Source organism: Salvia miltiorrhiza, chromosome 6 (assembly GCF_028751815.1).
Source record: "Salvia miltiorrhiza cultivar Shanhuang (shh) chromosome 6, IMPLAD_Smil_shh, whole genome shotgun sequence".
Lineage (NCBI taxonomy): Eukaryota > Viridiplantae > Streptophyta > Magnoliopsida > Lamiales > Lamiaceae > Salvia > Salvia miltiorrhiza.
This window is the reverse complement of record NC_080392.1, coordinates 6,658,250-6,677,197: the sequence shown is the minus strand read 5'-3', so window position 1 is coordinate 6,677,197 and position 18,948 is coordinate 6,658,250. Positions and strand designations below refer to the sequence as shown.

At 35.1% G+C, this 18,948-nt stretch overlaps 1 protein-coding gene across 1 annotated transcript; it reads right to left on the bottom strand.

The window, feature by feature from the left end:
• Positions 1–11,918: 11,918 nt before the first annotated feature.
• Positions 11,919–12,950, bottom strand: LOC130990412 (uncharacterized). The gene has a single exon (XM_057914648.1). The coding sequence runs from the start codon at positions 12,948–12,950 to the stop codon at positions 11,919–11,921; it is 1,032 nt and encodes a 343-aa protein (XP_057770631.1).
• Between the last annotated feature and the right edge of the window lie 5,998 nt (positions 12,951–18,948).

Below are 18,948 nucleotides of genomic sequence, written 5' to 3'. Positions count from 1 at the left end.
TAAATCTCAAACGGATTCAAATAATAATAATAAGAATTTAGCACATCAAAACTCATATATAACAATTAAATCACATCAGATTAATCAAATCAGTTTTATTATTAATGGATGCCGAACCCTAATTATTAAGTCTTTAATCAGTGATTAAAAACTGGGATATGACAGGTCCCTACTACTTTTACATCCATTTTAACTCTCCTAAATACCCGTGCCCAAAAGAAAGGGGACTTCATTAACGGGACGGAGGGAGTAGTTTGTAAGCGCAGAAATTAAGTTCAATAACTTATAAGCTCGTGCAAAAAGTTCTTTAATCCCATCTAACTTTTTCATGATCTAAGCCAAACATCCCCTAAGCATCCCGATGCCATCAAAACACATATATCAAGGAAGTATGCGGATTTACATTTTTTTTAATTACTATAGTACGGAAAATCGAAAAAGTGAAAAAATTGGCATTAAAAATATGAAACGCAACGAAAATATTTATCTCTATGTTTATTTAGAGACGGGTAAATTACATTGGAAATTGGGTGGAATTTGATTTTCCTATTTTTGAAAAAAGAAAAGGGATGAAACCATCTAGAGAGGCTCCATTGTTCCGTCCCTAAATTTTACTTGTTTACATATATACGTCGCATCCATTCTTCAATTATAGTTTATTGATTACTAGTTAGGAGTGATTAATTATAATTTCAATTTAATTCGAACATATACATTCGAATATATGCTTATTGTGTGGAATGTGTATGGTTGTTCGTAGCGTGCTTCGAAACTCACCCTCACTATTGAACTATAGGGTAGAAAGATAACTTATTCTCTAAAATGTACTTATATTAATAGATTATAATTTCATGGCTTCTCTAATTTTATGCTTTTTAGCTATTATGGTCAATGAGGCCTAGCTCAAGTGGAAAAGTTGCACCCACAGACTCTCCTTGTGAGGTCTTGATTTCATTCCCGCCTGCGTACGGTGTAGTTTTCCCACTTTTATGTGGGTTGTGTTCCCACTTTTGTGTGGTACGTAGAGGTCCCGCTTGCGTACATATACATTTCGTCGCAAAATATATGAAGGTCATATTTATAAGGTAACACATGTATACTAGTACAAATTTTAATGTAATTTGTTATATAGTTATTCAGCGTAACATTAAGTTTGATTTATCTCATTAATATTTTCTTAAGATATTTACAGATTCCGTTTCATTTATTTTCATTTGAATAGAAAGAAATTGATGCATCGACGAATATAATTTAGCTTCGAATTTGACAACTCAAAACAGAAGTTGTTTACTAATACTTTTCTATTCATTTTCCCTTCGATTTTCATCATTAACCATGTCTTGATTCTGAAGATATACATATATGTGCCCTGATGGCCATCGCACAAATTCGACGTATCAGCAGTAACAAAACCTTTTTGGCGAAATTCAATACCAATTTTTACAGATGAGATTCTCTGTCCCCAAATATAGTGTGTATCACCGTGTACCACTCTTAATTTCTTTATTTTATAATTATTTTTTATAAAAATAAAAATTATTATTATATTATGAACTCTAATAAATATTTATCATTAAAAAATTGGAATTTAAAAAATTATATACCCTAACTTTGAATTAATGAACCAAATAATTTATTATTAATTCAAATAAATATAAAAAAATAATTATAAACCTTAATTGGATGAGTGAACCCTTGTTAATTATCTTTATATTATTTTAATGCATAATAAATTAAAATTGAACAAAAAACAATTTAAAATTATAACATAATGAGAGTGGTACATGGTGGTAAACACTATATTTGGGAACAGAAGATCTCATGTGCGTTCCAACCCTAAATTTGGGAAATTAAAGGTTGGGTTTTGACGGATTTAAGAAGTAAAGTAATTTACCATATGCATTATATGGGTATGAATAGAGTCATAGGGTTTGTGAATTGTGGAATTACTTGTAAACAAGTATTATAAAATATTCATTTTATCGACATCACAAATTCTAGCTAGGAATTTAAAAGTTTAGATTGTCGGAAAATTTTGACGAGTATTAAATATTGTGACAAATTAAAATTTTAATTTGTGTAAATATAATTCTAGGAGTTAATTCATGATTTGTTTAGCAACTACGTACTATCTCATAAAAGAAAAGGTTAATAATAATAAAAATATACATATATATACAAAAATAGATACCGCCGCATTTGCCAATTATCCCAATTTGATACAGATACTGTTGCCAAAAAAATGGTATATATCCGACAGATTTATGATACAATAATGTTATTTGGACAAAATTTGTCCGAACAAAATATAGTTAAATACTTCATAAAATAAATTTATTTAAAAATTTTGGTTCAAAATAAAATAGGATTTAGCTAGTTTTATTGTTTTCTTTATATTGTAATTTTTTTGTAATTTTTTAATAACCTTTTTAATTATTATTATTTTTAAAGTACACAAACTACAAATAAAATAACAAAAAATAAAAAAAATTTGTTAAAAAATTACGAAAAAACTACAATATGGAGAAAACAATAAAACTAACTAAATCCTTTTAAACTTGAATCAAATTTATAAATAAATTGATTTTTAAAAAAATTTAACCTTGTTTGTATCCGAACAAATTTTGTTCAAACCTTGTTATTTTATTTGTAGTTTGTGTACTTTATGATATAAGTTTTAGGTATAAATGCAGTTGATAAAAATAAATGCAAGCCATTACTTTTAACCTGAGTTAAAATTGTGTGATCCGTAAATGCTGAAATCGAAGTCCTTTTAACCTGTTGACGATGCCTAATTAAAGCAAAGTTGAGATATTAAATATTACTATTTCTTTAAGATGTCTTTGATTCTAATTTTTTTTATTTGAAAAGTCAAAAAATATAATAAAAGCGAGTACAAGGGTACTCGAACCCTTACATCAAAGTCTTTATAAAGGTTCAGTCAATTAAGACGGTAAAAAGCAAAAGGGTTAGAGCACCAATCGTGAACCGAATAAACAAACGAAGAGAAGAAAAAAGATCGAAGTCCCACATCTAGTGAACTTTCCTTGAAGATAGCATCATTTCTAGCTCTCCAAATGCTCTAACAAGCACATTGCCAAATAATGTTCAAAAATTTCTTTGAACCCTTTCGCTTTCGAAGACAAACAAATTGTTCGAAATGATTCCTAAGAATGTTGCAGCCCACCGCTTCAATCTCAAGCCAACTGAAATACTTTCGTCAAATATCATACGATAGGCTACAAGAGAGCACATAAGATGGTCAATATCTTCCACATGGCGAGAGCACAAAGCACACAATAATTTGTCTTTGATTCAAGTTCTCGATAACGTGCAAGTTGTATTTTATTTAAATATTGAATTGTCTTTAATTCTCTTTTTCATAATAGCATAATTTTTATTTGATTAATTCAAATATACTCCATATATGTAGCTTGTATTTCTTCAATTTTGGTTTTTAAATACAATTAGAATATTTACCCTCATTGTGCATGGAAAAAATATTTTATATTTTAATTTAAAATTTTAAATTATATAGATGATACACGTAAGAAACCTAAATATGAATGGTGTAGTCATGTAAAGAACCTAAAATTTGAAATATCTGTTGAAAATTTACCTTCTTTTAGTTCATGAAATTTTGTCTTATTATACTACATATATTTAAATGGAAGAATGTAAATGGAATATTAAAAAAAATATAATGGTAGTTAATAAACAGCTTTTTGGCATAATTAAACATTATATTAACGGTTAAATTTATAATTGTAATAATTTGAGTTTTGCAAAAATTATGACTTTAATTTAATTTCTCTATAATTTACAAAATTATTATCTAATCAATTTGAAAAACATTACTTTCTTCATGTCTATTATTACTTTTCATCACAATAATAATTATTTTGAATAATTCATGATTTTCTACCACTCCTCACTGGCAGAGCAGCGGAGGGCATGGCGGCGGTGTAATTATTTTGGTCAAATAATTATTATTGTAATAAAAAGCAATTATTGATATAAAGAAAGGTATTGTTTCAAAAATATTACGTTTCTTCATGTCGATTATTACTTTTCATCACAACAATAACTAGTTTTTAAATTATCCGGCCCAGATCCGTGTGCAAGCCCGCTCAAATCTGCTCTGATACGCGCGCAGACTCATACTTAGACCGCTCTCCAGCTTCGATCTAACCCGTCTCATTTACACATGCGATCTGGCATAAGAATTTGCGATACTAATATTAATTAAACTAACCAGAAATGTGGTGTACAAATTGATCGCGATAATAAGTTTGCTGCAGGCGTCTCATGTCCGGTTGTTTAGAATTTGAATTTTCCTAGCTAATTGAATTACGGACATCGTGTCTTGGATTTGGTGAATTCATAATTGGTAAGTACTTTTATCTTTTAAAAAGTAAATTATTTCAGTTATTCACAATTTATAAATGAACTTAAGAAAGATAGAGAAAAAAATATTAAATTTTATCTGACAATGCATTGTTTGAAGAATATGAAAAGCAAGAAACTAACTTATTTTTAAAGAAATTAATCAGGATATCAATAAAATTGTAAAACGTGTGAAGATTAACTTTTAGAGATACCCTGTTCGTTTTATTATTCATTAACGGACCAATTAATGCCTATATCCAAAAGTTAATTTGTATCACTTTTAGTATGTAATATATTCTTTTGTTCTTTGTAAGGATTGGGTTATACACATCATTTATATAATCTTCTATATATTTTGATCTTTCAAATAAATAAATAAATAAAATGAACTTCGGGTGGTATATATAGCTAACAGCCTCCAGCTTTTAAAAATAAAAATGAATGCAAAGGTACATGCATGTTTGTTTGCGACAACTTATATAATGCCTACAAATTTCGTTTAATGTCTTTTTATATCTGCAAGAAAAGTAAAAGTCATAAATTTTGCCACTTATCGTAAAGGCAATATCCCACTTAACTCTACCTCCTTATAATTGACATGTTACCTCTCTACTTCCTTCTTTTCTACCCTCTCACAATTGACATCTTACCTCTCTCTCTCTCTCTCTCTCTCTCTCTCTCTCTCTCTCTCTCTTATTTATGTGATTCGAACTTGAATTGCAACTTTTTTCTTTTTTCGGTATTACAACAAATGCTATTTATATACTAGTGGTAGTGGAGTGAGTTGCTGTATCCACCAACATTAAATCCTTTGAGTTGGCGGTGCAATTTATTTCCAGTTTATATTCATATTAACGGACACCTCATACGAAGTTTATTGATTTACAAAAATCATACATGATACATTCAGTCCTTTTGTTTGGTACTCATATATAGTAAACCAAAAAAATTGTTAATTCAAATCTAATTGTAATTAATAAATTTTAATTGAGATTATAAGTAAATCTTAGTTAGATACCAATGAACCTGACGTCGTAACGTACGTCCAAATGTAAACAAGTTTTTAATTTGAGGAAAGACACACACAATTATCCCACAATTTTGCACTTTTTCCATCCTTCTTGAGATGAACTCTAAAGCTGGGAATTTCTGCCTATAATGGCCGCCATGTAATTTTTTATTTTATTTTTTTTCATTAAAATCTTCATAAAAAATGATTTTTAAGTTCGCTTTGAATATTTTGATAAAGTTTAAGTTTATTTTTTTCAATGACTGTGATTTGCTTGAAAAGTACGTGCATTGTGCAAGTAATTATTCATTTTTTTTAAATGATCAATATAAGAGTATCCGCAATGATAGAGCATCTTTAGGGGACTCTAATGGGGTGGTCTCCACTTAATTAGAACCTTTACTCCACAGCAAGGAGCTCTAAATATTTCTTTTTTATTTCATTCCAATCAACTTATTCAATTTTAAAATTCAATATTTCATTCAAATTAAATTTCAAAATTACATTAATTAAAATAAAATGCAATAATTAAAATAAAATTAAAATAATTAAAATAAAATAACAATAATTTAATTATGGCTGAAACAGACCAAATCGAGCCAAAATGTGCTCGATTAAAATTTGAGCTGAGACGATTATGCATTCATCAGTTGCGAAGAGAGGCTTGCCGAGCTAAATACTGTCGAAATTCCAGCGGAGCTCCGGTGCGAGGACGAGATCTAGAGCCAAGCTACTCGACGCCTCGTTGTTTCCCACCTCTTATCATTTTGATACGTAGTCACATTCATATTCGATTATTATGTTGTGCAAAATGATACACACAAACATGATGTCGTTCAACTACTCCTTCTTCCATAAAGAACAGGTCATTTGATAATAACCCAACGAGCTTGAAGGACGCTAAAAGTTCGTTCTATGTCCTTCTGAGCCGCTTCTTGCATCAACTTAAATCTCATATTCTTCTCGTCCGACGGGAATGAAGGACTCTTCACGAAAGTGGACCAATAGAGGTAGATGTCGTTGGTTAAGCAGTATCCCATCGTGTAGTAGGAGCCGTTGACCTCGAATGTCACCGGTGCAGCCCTTCCCTCAAGAATTTCATTAAACAATACAGATGCATTGAGCATATTGATGTCGTTGTTTGAGTCGGGTACCCCAAAAATGCATGCCACATCCACAGATCTTGGGATGCGACGACTTCGAGGATGATCGTCGACTCGCCATGATCACCTCGGGTGTGTGCTCCTTGCCACGCCGTTTGACAATTCTTCCACGTTCATTACTAGGGAACCTGTACTTTGCCTCATGCATTGCAAGTAGCCTTTGACAGTCGGTGGAAGTCGGCCTCCTCAAGTATTCCAGGCCGAATACTTGGACGATTGCTCGATGAAATTTTCTCAAGCAATCCAGTGATGTAGACTTCGCGATCTGTAGATACTCGTCGTACAAATCAACAAAACCTTCATTTGCCAGTTGCCGAATTTAAATTGTGCATTTATGCAACAGTGTAAAATCTTGTCTCCTAATGAAGTCCTCACGCTGTTGGAAGTAAGGATCAGACAGAACGTCATTAACGATGCACAAGAACAAGTCGCGGCATATACGAAAACGGCGCCGAAAGATGGAATTGAGGTAGACAAGATTGGAAGCGAAATAATTTCGATAAAGTCGTTCAGGGCTTCACGATTCTAATGAGTGTAAGCTTTCTTCTTCAGAGTTCGCCTAAAAAGGACTATCGGGCGGACCAATTGCGTGGAGAATTTCTAAAAATTGATTTACAAGTTGCATGAATTGAACAACGAGATCAACGTTGAAAACGAGAACAGCCAGAACCTTTGAAAGAAGAGTGGGAAGAAGAATACAATATTTTTGGAGGAGGAAAATGAGAAATGGGAGATTTTATAGTATAAATTGGTGTGAGAAATGGAGTGTGAAGAAGTAGTATTTATAGATTAAAAATTGAATAAAAAAATTGAAAACAATCGTTACCCTCAGCAAATTTAAAAAAAATCGACTGACCGTTACTTTCAATTTTTTGTTTTACTAATGGTGCGTGCTATTAATTGAAAACCTTCAAGCTTAGCTTCAATTTTACAACCAGATACAATCTAGGCGAGTGCGGTAGCGGTGAGGGGGCGCTAGCGGCGGGGCTCGAGCCGGGTGCAAGAGCCTCACTATAGATGCTCTAATATACTAGAATTTATATTTTTTTTCAATTTTTTTTTTTTTTGAGATATTGATTATCTCTACCACCTAGATATTTTTATAATACACCTAGAATTAGCTTTTGTGCGGTACGGTAATAGTTAGAGTTAAACTAAGATATAGTATCTAACTAAAATTTAAAAATTAAATAAAATCTAAATATGTTAAATGACTATTATATATTGATTTATTGTTTCTTAAAACAAACTATAATATATACTATGGTATGATTCTATAATAATTACATAATGTCATAATAATAATTTTTTATATAAATAAGTAGAAATATATAATAAAAAAAATTAAAATTAAGAAAAAAAGGAAAATTCAAAATATGTAAAATGAGGTTTCTAGTTCCAAGAAAAATGTTATTACTTAAAAATATAAATTTCAAATTATCATAACTGGTTCATTTTAATTTCAGTTTTTATATATCATATATCAAATCCTTTTATGATATTTCATTTAATATGTGTATTACATATTTTATTTAAAATATAATTAAATGAAAATGAAAAAATGTGAGGCTAATTAATGGTTAATTTGATTGAGTAAATTTTTGAAGTAGCCAAAATAAAGCATAAAACACAATTTATGGCCACACATTGAAAAATATAAAATTTGGTCATTTTTATTGATTTGGACGTTTTTACCCTTAATGAGGCGGACCGGGTAGGATCAGACACGTGGATCGCGTGCCGGGTCGGGTTAGGCACTTATGGCACTATTAGTGCCATAAGTGCCAAGATTTTACTTTGGTTTTATTTTGAATTTCCGTTGGCACTAACCAAAGTGCCTGTAACAGCCCGACTCCCGGGAGAATAAGAAACGGCTACTTAATGGGATTTATTAGACTTTGTTAGAATAAAAAGGGTGATATGTTCTTAGATTTGGGTAATACATTGTTAATAAAGGAGTGCCGCAATTGAAGGATAATAAATACAACAGTTAAGATAGAAATTTTCCCAACCAGAATCAAAAGTTCGGAGGTCTGAGACAACAAGATAAGACTTCATACTAGACATACATATATGCGGGGTTCAATTGCTAGAAATGCGATTGCCAAAAGAGTTCATAATAATTAGGCTAGGAATATTTAAAGAGTCATTCTCAAAAGTTATCCACCTAAGTGAATATTATGGCAGCGGAAATTATTATACGAAACTACAGCAACATCATCCCTCAGCCTCGCACGACACCACCTGCCGCTCAACCTGCAAAAGGTTTTAAAAACAATTGCAGGGCTGAGTACTAATATACTCAGTGGATTTAGCCATTTGAAAACATTTGAAAAATCCATTTAAAAGAATAATCCATGCTATGAACAGTATAACATAGAAATATTTGAAAGCATTCCATGCATACTTAAAAAATAAATTTGGGGATCCATTTCCAGTCTTTTCTCTATTGGTGCTTCACCTATAACGTGAACATGTGGGAGCAGCCCACAGAGGTCCACTACCATGCATGTTTCAGAAATGGGAGCAACCCAAGTCTGACAGTCTGAGGCAAGTGGGAGCAGCCCACAATACCCCCTTTGTGTGTACACAATCCTAACCAGGGCGATCCAATCGCTACGCCGGCTAGGACCCGATCGTTAGATAACATAGGAGCACTTTAAACAATAGAGATATAAGAAACATTTTAACATGGACATTCATTTGCATTTGCATAATACAAGTAGAGCTCAATAACTCAAAGCATACTTTGGAAAATAAAACCCACCTTGATAGGACAAGCCTGTAGATAAAAGATGTACAATTCTCTTCTTGTAAAAGCAAAGCTAATTCCTTCTCTCAAGTGGACCTACAAGACAAATCTAATCTTAATAGGTCTCAAAGTATCGCATGAGCTAACGATTCTACAAAGCTGCTAAATCTTAATATTCTGCGCCCGGATTTTCAAAACTCAATTGAAAATCTTAAAAATCGAAATTATCAAAATATTTTTATTGCATTATTCACTATGCAAATTCATATCATTTCTCAAATCACACAAGGTAAATAATTACACTTAATAAAATAAATAGTCATATTAATATATCAATTGATTAAGATCTTAACTAAACAATTTTAAGTAAAGCATGATTTAACAAAAATTAAATCAGCCCAACATCTAAAATAAAAATGCAGTCCAATACTTTAATTAAATCAGTCCATCCTGAATCATAATATAGGCCCAAATTAAATAAAATCATAGTCCTAACTTAACTAATAAGTAAGCCCAAAAGAATAGATAGGAAAATAAAAGATCTGGCCCAGCTTAAAATCTAAAAGTCGGCCCAATGCTCAAGCCCAAACAAGTAAATGAAGTAGTCCACTTGATTAAATAATAAAGCCCAAGTTTTATGTACAATCTGAGCCCAATTGAAAATCCAAATTAATTAGGGCAAGGCCAAAACTCTTTCTTCTTCTTTTTAAAACACACAAACACACAAACACACACACACACACGCACGCAGCTGCGCAGCAGCAGCCTCCCTCCCCTTCCTTCGCCTCCGGCCGCGGTGGCCGCCGCCGGCCACGCCGCCGTCCCCTGACTCCCCTCTCTCCCGTCTCTCGCCTCTCACACACAGACGCACGCACACACACACACACCCAACGCACAGCCTAACTCTCTCTCCCTCTTCATGCTACTGCCGCCGCCGCCTGACGGCGGCGCCGCCCGACGGAGGCCGGCAGCCGCCCCCCTCTTTCTCTCCTCCGACTCCTCTCTCTTCTCTTTTCCGACTTCTCTCTCTTCTTCTCTCTCTCTCTCTTTTCCCCCAGCCCTCTCTCTTCTCCTCTCATCTCTCCCTCTTCTCCGTCGACGGCGAAGCCACCGCCAGCGCCGCATCGATCGCAGCACAGCAGCCGCCGCCGCCTCCCTTCACCCGTCTCCGTCTTGACCGGCAGCAGCAGCTGCCTCCGCCATCCCTGCACGGAGCAGCGCGGCTACCTCTCCTTTCCTCCAGATCTGGCGCCGCCGGCGCCGTGTCGACAACAGCGCAGCAGCAGCAGCGCCGTCACAACGCCGGCGCCGTGGCCGACGCCTCCTCCTCTTGCCACGCCGAGCAGCCGATGCTGCTCTGCTTCTCCGGCTAAAACCGCCGGCCAAACCCCTCCCCAAATCATCTCAAATCCTCTATCACATTCTAATCTTCTATTTTCTTTGAAAGGTGAAGGAAAAATTGTAATCTTTTCTTATGCAAAAATTCAGTCTTTTTCTTATGCAAAAATTCAATCTTTTCTTATATAATGGGCAAAATGATTGAGAAATATGTACTTACAAGCTGTGTTCTTTGATTTGTTGGTGTATGGCTGAATTTGATTTGAGGTAGATATTGTTAAAGAGATTTCTTGTGTTTCGATCGAAATTCTGGAAGTAAGAAAGATAGGAGGAAGAATTGTGTCTGCTGTGAAGTGGTATGAATGAGCTTGAGATGTCAATTTTATTTCAGAAAAGTAAAATGCATGTAAGGTGATTGGCTTAGGATGTGGTGAATGGTGGAGTGATACGTGGATGAATTTTTGATGAATGAGGACAAATGGCTGCTACCAAAATAACACAAATCTCCCTACAAAAATAAAAGTCAAAAAAATCTACAAAATTTAATAAGGCATGTGGGCTGACATGAATTAAAAATTATGGATCAAAATGGGCTTACAAAATACACATAATCTTAACTCAAAAAAAATAAGTAAGACCCAAACTAGATAAGTTAGTATAATAATTTTATTTAGGCCCAAATCAAATTAAAAAGTAAATAAAAATAAAATAAAATGTAAGATCATTTCCTTTGAACTCGTCTGATGTTAATATAAAATAAATCCGCATAGTCATGTAACTGCACTTAATCTCTGTTGGTAAAATTTAATAAAAACTTTCATTAAAAGAAATACCCCTTTTTTTTTAACAATAAAAATTTTATCCGGGCGAGAATTCACCTAAATAATACTCTAAGTTCAAGTATTCTCAGGAAATCCTATTAGGAAAAATCGGGGTGTTACATCCTTCCCCTCTAAAAAAATAATTTCGTCCTCGAAATTGGAATACCCTGGCTAGTAAACTCGACTTCTAGACTACACATACTTTCTCGTTCGTAGTGATTCTATAAAGGCAAAATAATCCGCTTGCCCTATAAGGTTTTGATCTTTCGATCGAATATGTCCATCAATCTCTTCTCTTTTTTTTTTTGAATCCCAATATGACTAACGTGTCATGCTTCCTTATCATTCTCTATATATCATCTCGAAAGCTTCCACCACCATAGACTTTAAGCTTAACATGCATGTAGAGATAAAAGTGTGAAGCTCTTGATGTTAAAGCAGATACGTCAATTTATGACGATTGTACCTTCTAAATCTTCAGGTGCTTGGGCTGCTTGTTGCTGGTTAAGAGCATAAGCCCTAGCACGTCCAGGTTGTCTCTGATTTGGTCGTTCATTACCAATTGGTACCTGATTCTGTCCTTGAGGGGCAAAGTTATGAGGTTGTGGAATTCTCATGTTCTCATTATTGTTTGGACAGTCTCTGGCGAAATGCCCTGGTTGCTTGCACCTAAAGCAGTCGTTGGAACCTCTCTTACATTCACCATAGTGATTTTTCTGACATGTTGGACATAACGGCTTCCCTTCCGCATGTCCTTGTTGTTGTTGCCGATTTCCTCTCCATGGTTGCTTTCTTTTTCCTGGGTTTCCTTCATTTCCGTCTTCCCATTTACGTTTCATTTTTCCATAGTCTTGGGTCGGTGCTTGTTCTAACACATTCTCTTTTTCTTTTGGTAGTATTGCTTCGATGTTTAGGGCCCTGCTCAAAGATTGAGCATATGTTAACGTTCCCTGACTTGCTATTGGAACGGCTATCTCAAGCCGCAGACCTTGTCGAAACTTTTCTGCACATTTCTCATCCGTGTCAACTAGATGTGGAGCATATCGCGAAAGCTGGTTAAACATTCGGTCGTACTCAGTGACTGTCATACTTCCTTGTCGTAAATTCCAAAACTCATCCTGTTTCTTCTTCCTATAGCATCCAGGGATATACTTTTCATACAATCTTTCTTTAAATTCATTCCACGTGTACACCTCCCATTGCTCAGGGGTCAAGGTTCGACGCACCGATTCCCACCAGAATTCAGCCTCATCAACGAGTTGAAAAATCGCGCATGTGAGTTTCTCCCTATCCCCACAGCCAACGTGGTTGAGTATCCTTTCAGTAGCTCTTACCCATCTCTCGGCATCCAGAGGATCACCGAGGCCATCAAAAGTTGGTGGATTATGCTTGCGAAACCTTTCTTCCACACTACGCTCTGGTATAATTCGTGGCGCATGTCCTTCAGGGTTAGGTCCTCTTTCTCCTTCTCCAGCCATTCTGCATTCAATTAATAGTGTTGGACTCCTTCTTCATTCTTTCTAATAAAAATTTGTGATACTGGTGACATAAGGATCCTTCTATTGTCTGAATCGATCGTTGGTTGTCTGCAAGTCATCATTTCATGTATCGTGCTTTGATATTCTAACTTTCGTATTCTGGTTTTCTATGGTTTACCCTTCCTTGATCATCTTTCTATGTTCTTGTCATTCTATACTTTCTATGTTCTCTCTGTCTATGTTCAGTGCTTTCAATGTATAATCCTGTCTATTTTTAGTCTGTCCATGTCCTCTAAAATCCTTTGATCATAAAATCTAAAGACATCCTTCATCAGTTCACTAAGCGATTATAGTCTGTCATCATATCCTTTCTAGGTTCATAACCTAACTAAAATTGTAATAACACATAGTGGTTGAATCATCTCATGGTAATAAATTACATATCATGCAGTTATGCAATATTTCCATATTCAAATCAAGTTAGCACATAGTCTTGCATGATAAAAAAATGTTTTCAGTCTCAAATTCATATTTAGTCTCAATATATAGGTTAAGGTTCCATACATGTTGCGTTTCAGTGTACGGACGTCTCCATACATGATTCGCTTCAGTGTATGTTCAATCACAATTCATATCAATGCATTCAATCTTAAAACACATTTACTCTTATTGCATGTTCAGTCTCAATACGTATATTCTGTCTCAATGCATGTTGAGTCTCAATGTGTTTGTAGTTTCCATACATGCTCTGTTTCAATGCATGTTCAGTCTCAGTGCATGTTCAGTCTCAATGCGTGTCCCGTCTCTATGCATGTTCAGTCTCAATACATGTTCATCTCAATGCATGTTCAATCATAATGCATGTTCCATCTCGGTGCATATTCAATCTTAACATGTTCTATAACATATTCATGTGGTGCATGTAGTTCAGTAAAAAAATTTTGAAAACAAGTTTAACATACCTTGGTTGAGAGCAGTGTGACGACGAGCTGAGGGTTGCTGTATAAACTTTAGAAGCCTAGAGATGATATCCTAGACTCAACATCAATGAACTTGTGGTCTCAGAGCCAAGAACTTTTGCTCTGATACCATCTGTAACAGCCCAACTCCCGGGAGAATAAGAAACGGCTACTTAATGGGATTTATTAGACTTTGTTAGAATAAAAAGGGTGATATGTTCTTAGATTTGGGTAATACATTGTTAATAAAGGAGTGCCGCAATTGAAGGATAATAAATACAACAGTTAAGATAGAAATTTTCCCAACCAGAATCAAAAGTTCGGAGGTCTGAGACAACAAGATAAGACTTCATACTAGACATACATATATGCGGGGTTCAATTGCTAGAAATGCGATTGCCAAAAGAGTTCATAATAATTAGGCTAGGAATATTTAAAGAGTCATTCTCAAAAGTTATCCACCTAAGTGAATATTATGGCAGCGGAAATTATTATACGAAACTACAGCAACATCATCCCTCAGCCTCGCACGACACCACCTGCCGCTCAACCTGCAAAAGGTTTTAAAAACAATTGCAGGGCTGAGTACTAATATACTCAGTGGATTTAGCCATTTGAAAACATTTGAAAAATCCATTTAAAAGAATAATCCATGCTATGAACAGTATAACATAGAAATATTTGAAAGCATTCCATGCATACTAAAAAAATAAATTTGGGGATCCATTTCCAGTCTTTTCTCTATTGGTGCTTCACCTATAACGTGAACATGTGGGAGCAGCCCACAGAGGTCCACTACCATGCATGTTTCAGAAATGGGAGCAACCCAAGTCTGACAGTCTGAGGCAAGTGGGAGCAGCCCACAATACCCCCTTTGTGTGTACACAATCCTAACCAGGGCGATCCAATCGCTACGCCGGCTAGGACCCGATCGTTAGATAACATAGGAGCACTTTAAACAATAGAGATATAAGAAACATTTTAACATGGACATTCATTTGCATTTGCATAATACAAGTAGAGCTCAATAACTCAAAGCATACTTTGGAAAATAAAACCCACCTTGATAGGACAAGCCTGTAGATAAAAGATGTACAATTCTCTTCTTGTAAAAGCAAAGCTAATTCCTTCTCTCAAGTGGACCTACAAGACAAATCTAATCTTAATAGGTCTCAAAGTATCGCATGAGCTAACGATTCTACAAAGCTGCTAAATCTTAATATTCTGCGCCCGGATTTTCAAAACTCAATTGAAAATCTTAAAAATCGAAATTATCAAAATATTTTTATTGCATTATTCACTATGCAAATTCATATCATTTCTCAAATCACACAAGGTAAATAATTACACTTAATAAAATAAATAGTCATATTAATATATCAATTGATTAAGATCTTAACTAAACAATTTTAAGTAAAGCATGATTTAACAAAAATTAAATCAGCCCAACATCTAAAATAAAAATGCAGTCCAATACTTTAATTAAATCAGTCCATCCTGAATCATAATATAGGCCCAAATTAAATAAAATCATAGTCCTAACTTAACTAATAAGTAAGCCCAAAAGAATAGATAGGAAAATAAAAGATCTGGCCCAGCTTAAAATCTAAAAGTCGGCCCAATGCTCAAGCCCAAACAAGTAAATGAAGTAGTCCACTTGATTAAATAATAAAGCCCAAGTTTTATGTACAATCTGAGCCCAATTGAAAATCCAAATTAATTAGGGCAAGGCCCAAACTCTTTCTTCTTCTTTTTAAAACACACAAACACACAAACACACACACACACACACGCACGCAGCTGCGCAGCAGCAGCCTCCCTCCCCTTCCTTCGCCTCCGGCCGCGGTGGCCGCCGCCGGCCACGCCGCCGTCCCCTGACTCCCCTCTCTCCCGTCTCTCGCCTCTCACACACAGACGCACGCACACACACACACACCCAACGCACAGCCTAACTCTCTCTCCCTCTTCATGCTACTGCCGCCGCCGCCTGACGGCGGCGCCGCCCGACGGAGGCCGGCAGCCGCCCCCCTCTTTCTCTCCTCCGACTCCTCTCTCTTCTCTTTTCCGACTTCTCTCTCTTCTTCTCTCTCTCTCTCTTTTCCCCAGCCCTCTCTCTTCTCCTCTCATCTCTCCCTCTTCTCCGTCGACGGCGAAGCCACCGCCAGCGCCGCATCGATCGCAGCACAGCAGCCGCCGCCGCCTCCCTTCACCCGTCTCCGTCTTGACCGGCAGCAGCAGCTGCCTCCGCCATCCCTGCACGGAGCAGCGCGGCTGCCTCTCCTTTCCTCCAGATCTGGCGCCGCCGGCGCCGTGTCGACAACAGCGCAGCAGCAGCAGCGCCGTCACAACGCCGGCGCCGTGGCCGACGCCTCCTCCTCTTGCCACGCCGAGCAGCCGATGCTGCTCTGCTTCTCCGGCTAAAACCGCCGGCCAAACCCCTCCCCAAATCATCTCAAATCCTCTATCACATTCTAATCTTCTATTTTCTTTGAAAGGTGAAGGAAAAATTGTAATCTTTTCTTATGCAAAAATTCAGTCTTTTTCTTATGCAAAAATTCAATCTTTTCTTATATAATGGGCAAAATGATTGAGAAATATGTACTTACAAGCTGTGTTCTTTGATTTGTTGGTGTATGGCTGAATTTGATTTGAGGTAGATATTGTTAAAGAGATTTCTTGTGTTTCGATCGAAATTCTGGAAGTAAGAAAGATAGGAGGAAGAATTGTGTCTGCTGTGAAGTGGTATGAATGAGCTTGAGATGTCAATTTTATTTCAGAAAAGTAAAATGCATGTAAGGTGATTGGCTTAGGATGTGGTGAATGGTGGAGTGATACGTGGATGAATTTTTGATGAATGAGGACAAATGGCTGCTACCAAAATAACACAAATCTCCCTACAAAAATAAAAGTCAAAAAAATCTACAAAATTTAATAAGGCATGTGGGCTGACATGAATTAAAAATTATGGATCAAAATGGGCTTACAAAATACACATAATCTTAACTCAAAAAAAATAAGTAAGACCCAAACTAGATAAGTTAGTATAATAATTTTATTTAGGCCCAAATCAAATTAAAAAGTAAATAAAAATAAAATAAAATGTAAGATCATTTCCTTTGAACTCGTCTGATGTTAATATAAAATAAATCCGCATAGTCATGTAACTGCACTTAATCTCTGTTGGTAAAATTTAATAAAAACTTTCATTAAAAGAAATACCCCTTTTTTTTAACAATAAAAATTTTATCCGGGCGAGAATTCACCTAAATAATACTCTAAGTTCAAGTATTCTCAGGAAATCCTATTAGGAAAAATCGGGGTGTTACAGTGCCAACGGAAATCCAAAATAAAACTAAGTAAAATGGTCATTTTGGTACTTATGGCACTAATAGTGTCATACGTGCAACAGAAACAATAGTAATAGAATCAAGAAATCATAAATGGATCATTTAAACCCTAAATGGATAATCTAAACCATAAATGGAACATCTAAACCCTACGGAAAAGTGTTTAAAATGGTTCTTTTGGCACTTATGGCGCTATTAGTGCCATAAGTGCCAACGGAAATTCAAAATAAAACCAAGTAATAAAATGATGCTTATGGCACTTATGATACGCGCAGCGGGCGCTGGCTTTTCCCCGCGAGCGCGCAACTCACCCATAAGCTTCCAGCGGCCGCGCAATCATCCAGCGGTCGCGCAATCACCCCAACGGCTGAGTAAAAAGGGCAAATTAGGCATATCACCTAATTAATGGTCATATTTTGATGTTTTAAGATTAGGAGCCAAAAATTGATTTTCAATTTTCATTATGGCCATTTGACTACATTAATTGTTTCAATTTGATTTATATATATTGCATATATATATATATATATATATATATATATATATAACAACATTAACAACAGAGCTCACACGAACAAAAATTAAAAGCACATGAAAGGCAATAGTCACACGAACAAGTTGCATGAAATACATTATTCACACGAATATCTGACATGAACAGCAGGGTTCACATGAACAAATATTATAATACACACACAATAATCACACGAAAGACAATATTCAAAAGAACAAGTGACATGAACAACACTATTTACATGAACAATCAGAACAATACAATTCAAGCATAAACACATTAACATCGAAATTTTGACGAATCAAATATAAAATCACAAAGATATGACCTTCTCCAAAATCGTGAGTTAGTGGAGTAATGAAAGATATGTTTGTTTGACCCAAATCTAAAATACCATAATTAAGGGATATTATTTGCATGGAACAAGGATACTAACAGCTGGGGTGAATTGATGAAATACATAACTACCCTTTAACTCAATCTTTATAGGTTGAATTTATAAAGCTTCTCCAGCCGTTAGATTCACAGATTGGATGGCTAGGATTAGTTCTTAGGTGTCACAAAAAAATGACATTCTCACAAGATCCTCTTTCTATATATATATATATATATATATATATATATATATATATATATATATATGGGAGGGCTAAAATAAAAACACTTCTTAAAATATAAAATATAAACAATTTTTAGCTCTTAGATCGTCAAGATCTACGGTTGATTCGTAACTTTGTTGGATGAATTCGTGGTCCTGGGTTCGAATCTCAAAGATAGCAAAAATTTATTTTTCACAATTCGTAACCATGTTGGATAAAATTCGTACATTAAAAAACGTTTATATTTATATTTTAAGAAGTGTTTTCACTGTAGCCCTCCCCTATATATATATATATATATATGGGAGGGCTACAGTGAAAACACTTCTTAAAATATAAATATAAACGTTTTTTAATGTACGAATTTTATCCAACAGGGTTACGAATTCATCCAACATGGTTACGAATTGTGAAAAATAAATTTTTGCTACCTTTGGGATTCGAACCCAGGACCACGAATTCATCCAAAAGGGTTACGAATCAACCGTAGATCTTGATGATCTAAGGGCTAAAAATCATTTATATTTTATACACTTAAGAGTGTTTTTATTCTAGCCCTCCCATATATATATATATATA

What these genes read in the sequence shown, in the direction of transcription:
- LOC130990412 (XM_057914648.1), bottom strand. Translation starts at nt 12,950, where the DNA reads ATGGCTGGAGAAGGAGAAAGAGGACCTAACCCTGAAGGACATGCGCCA.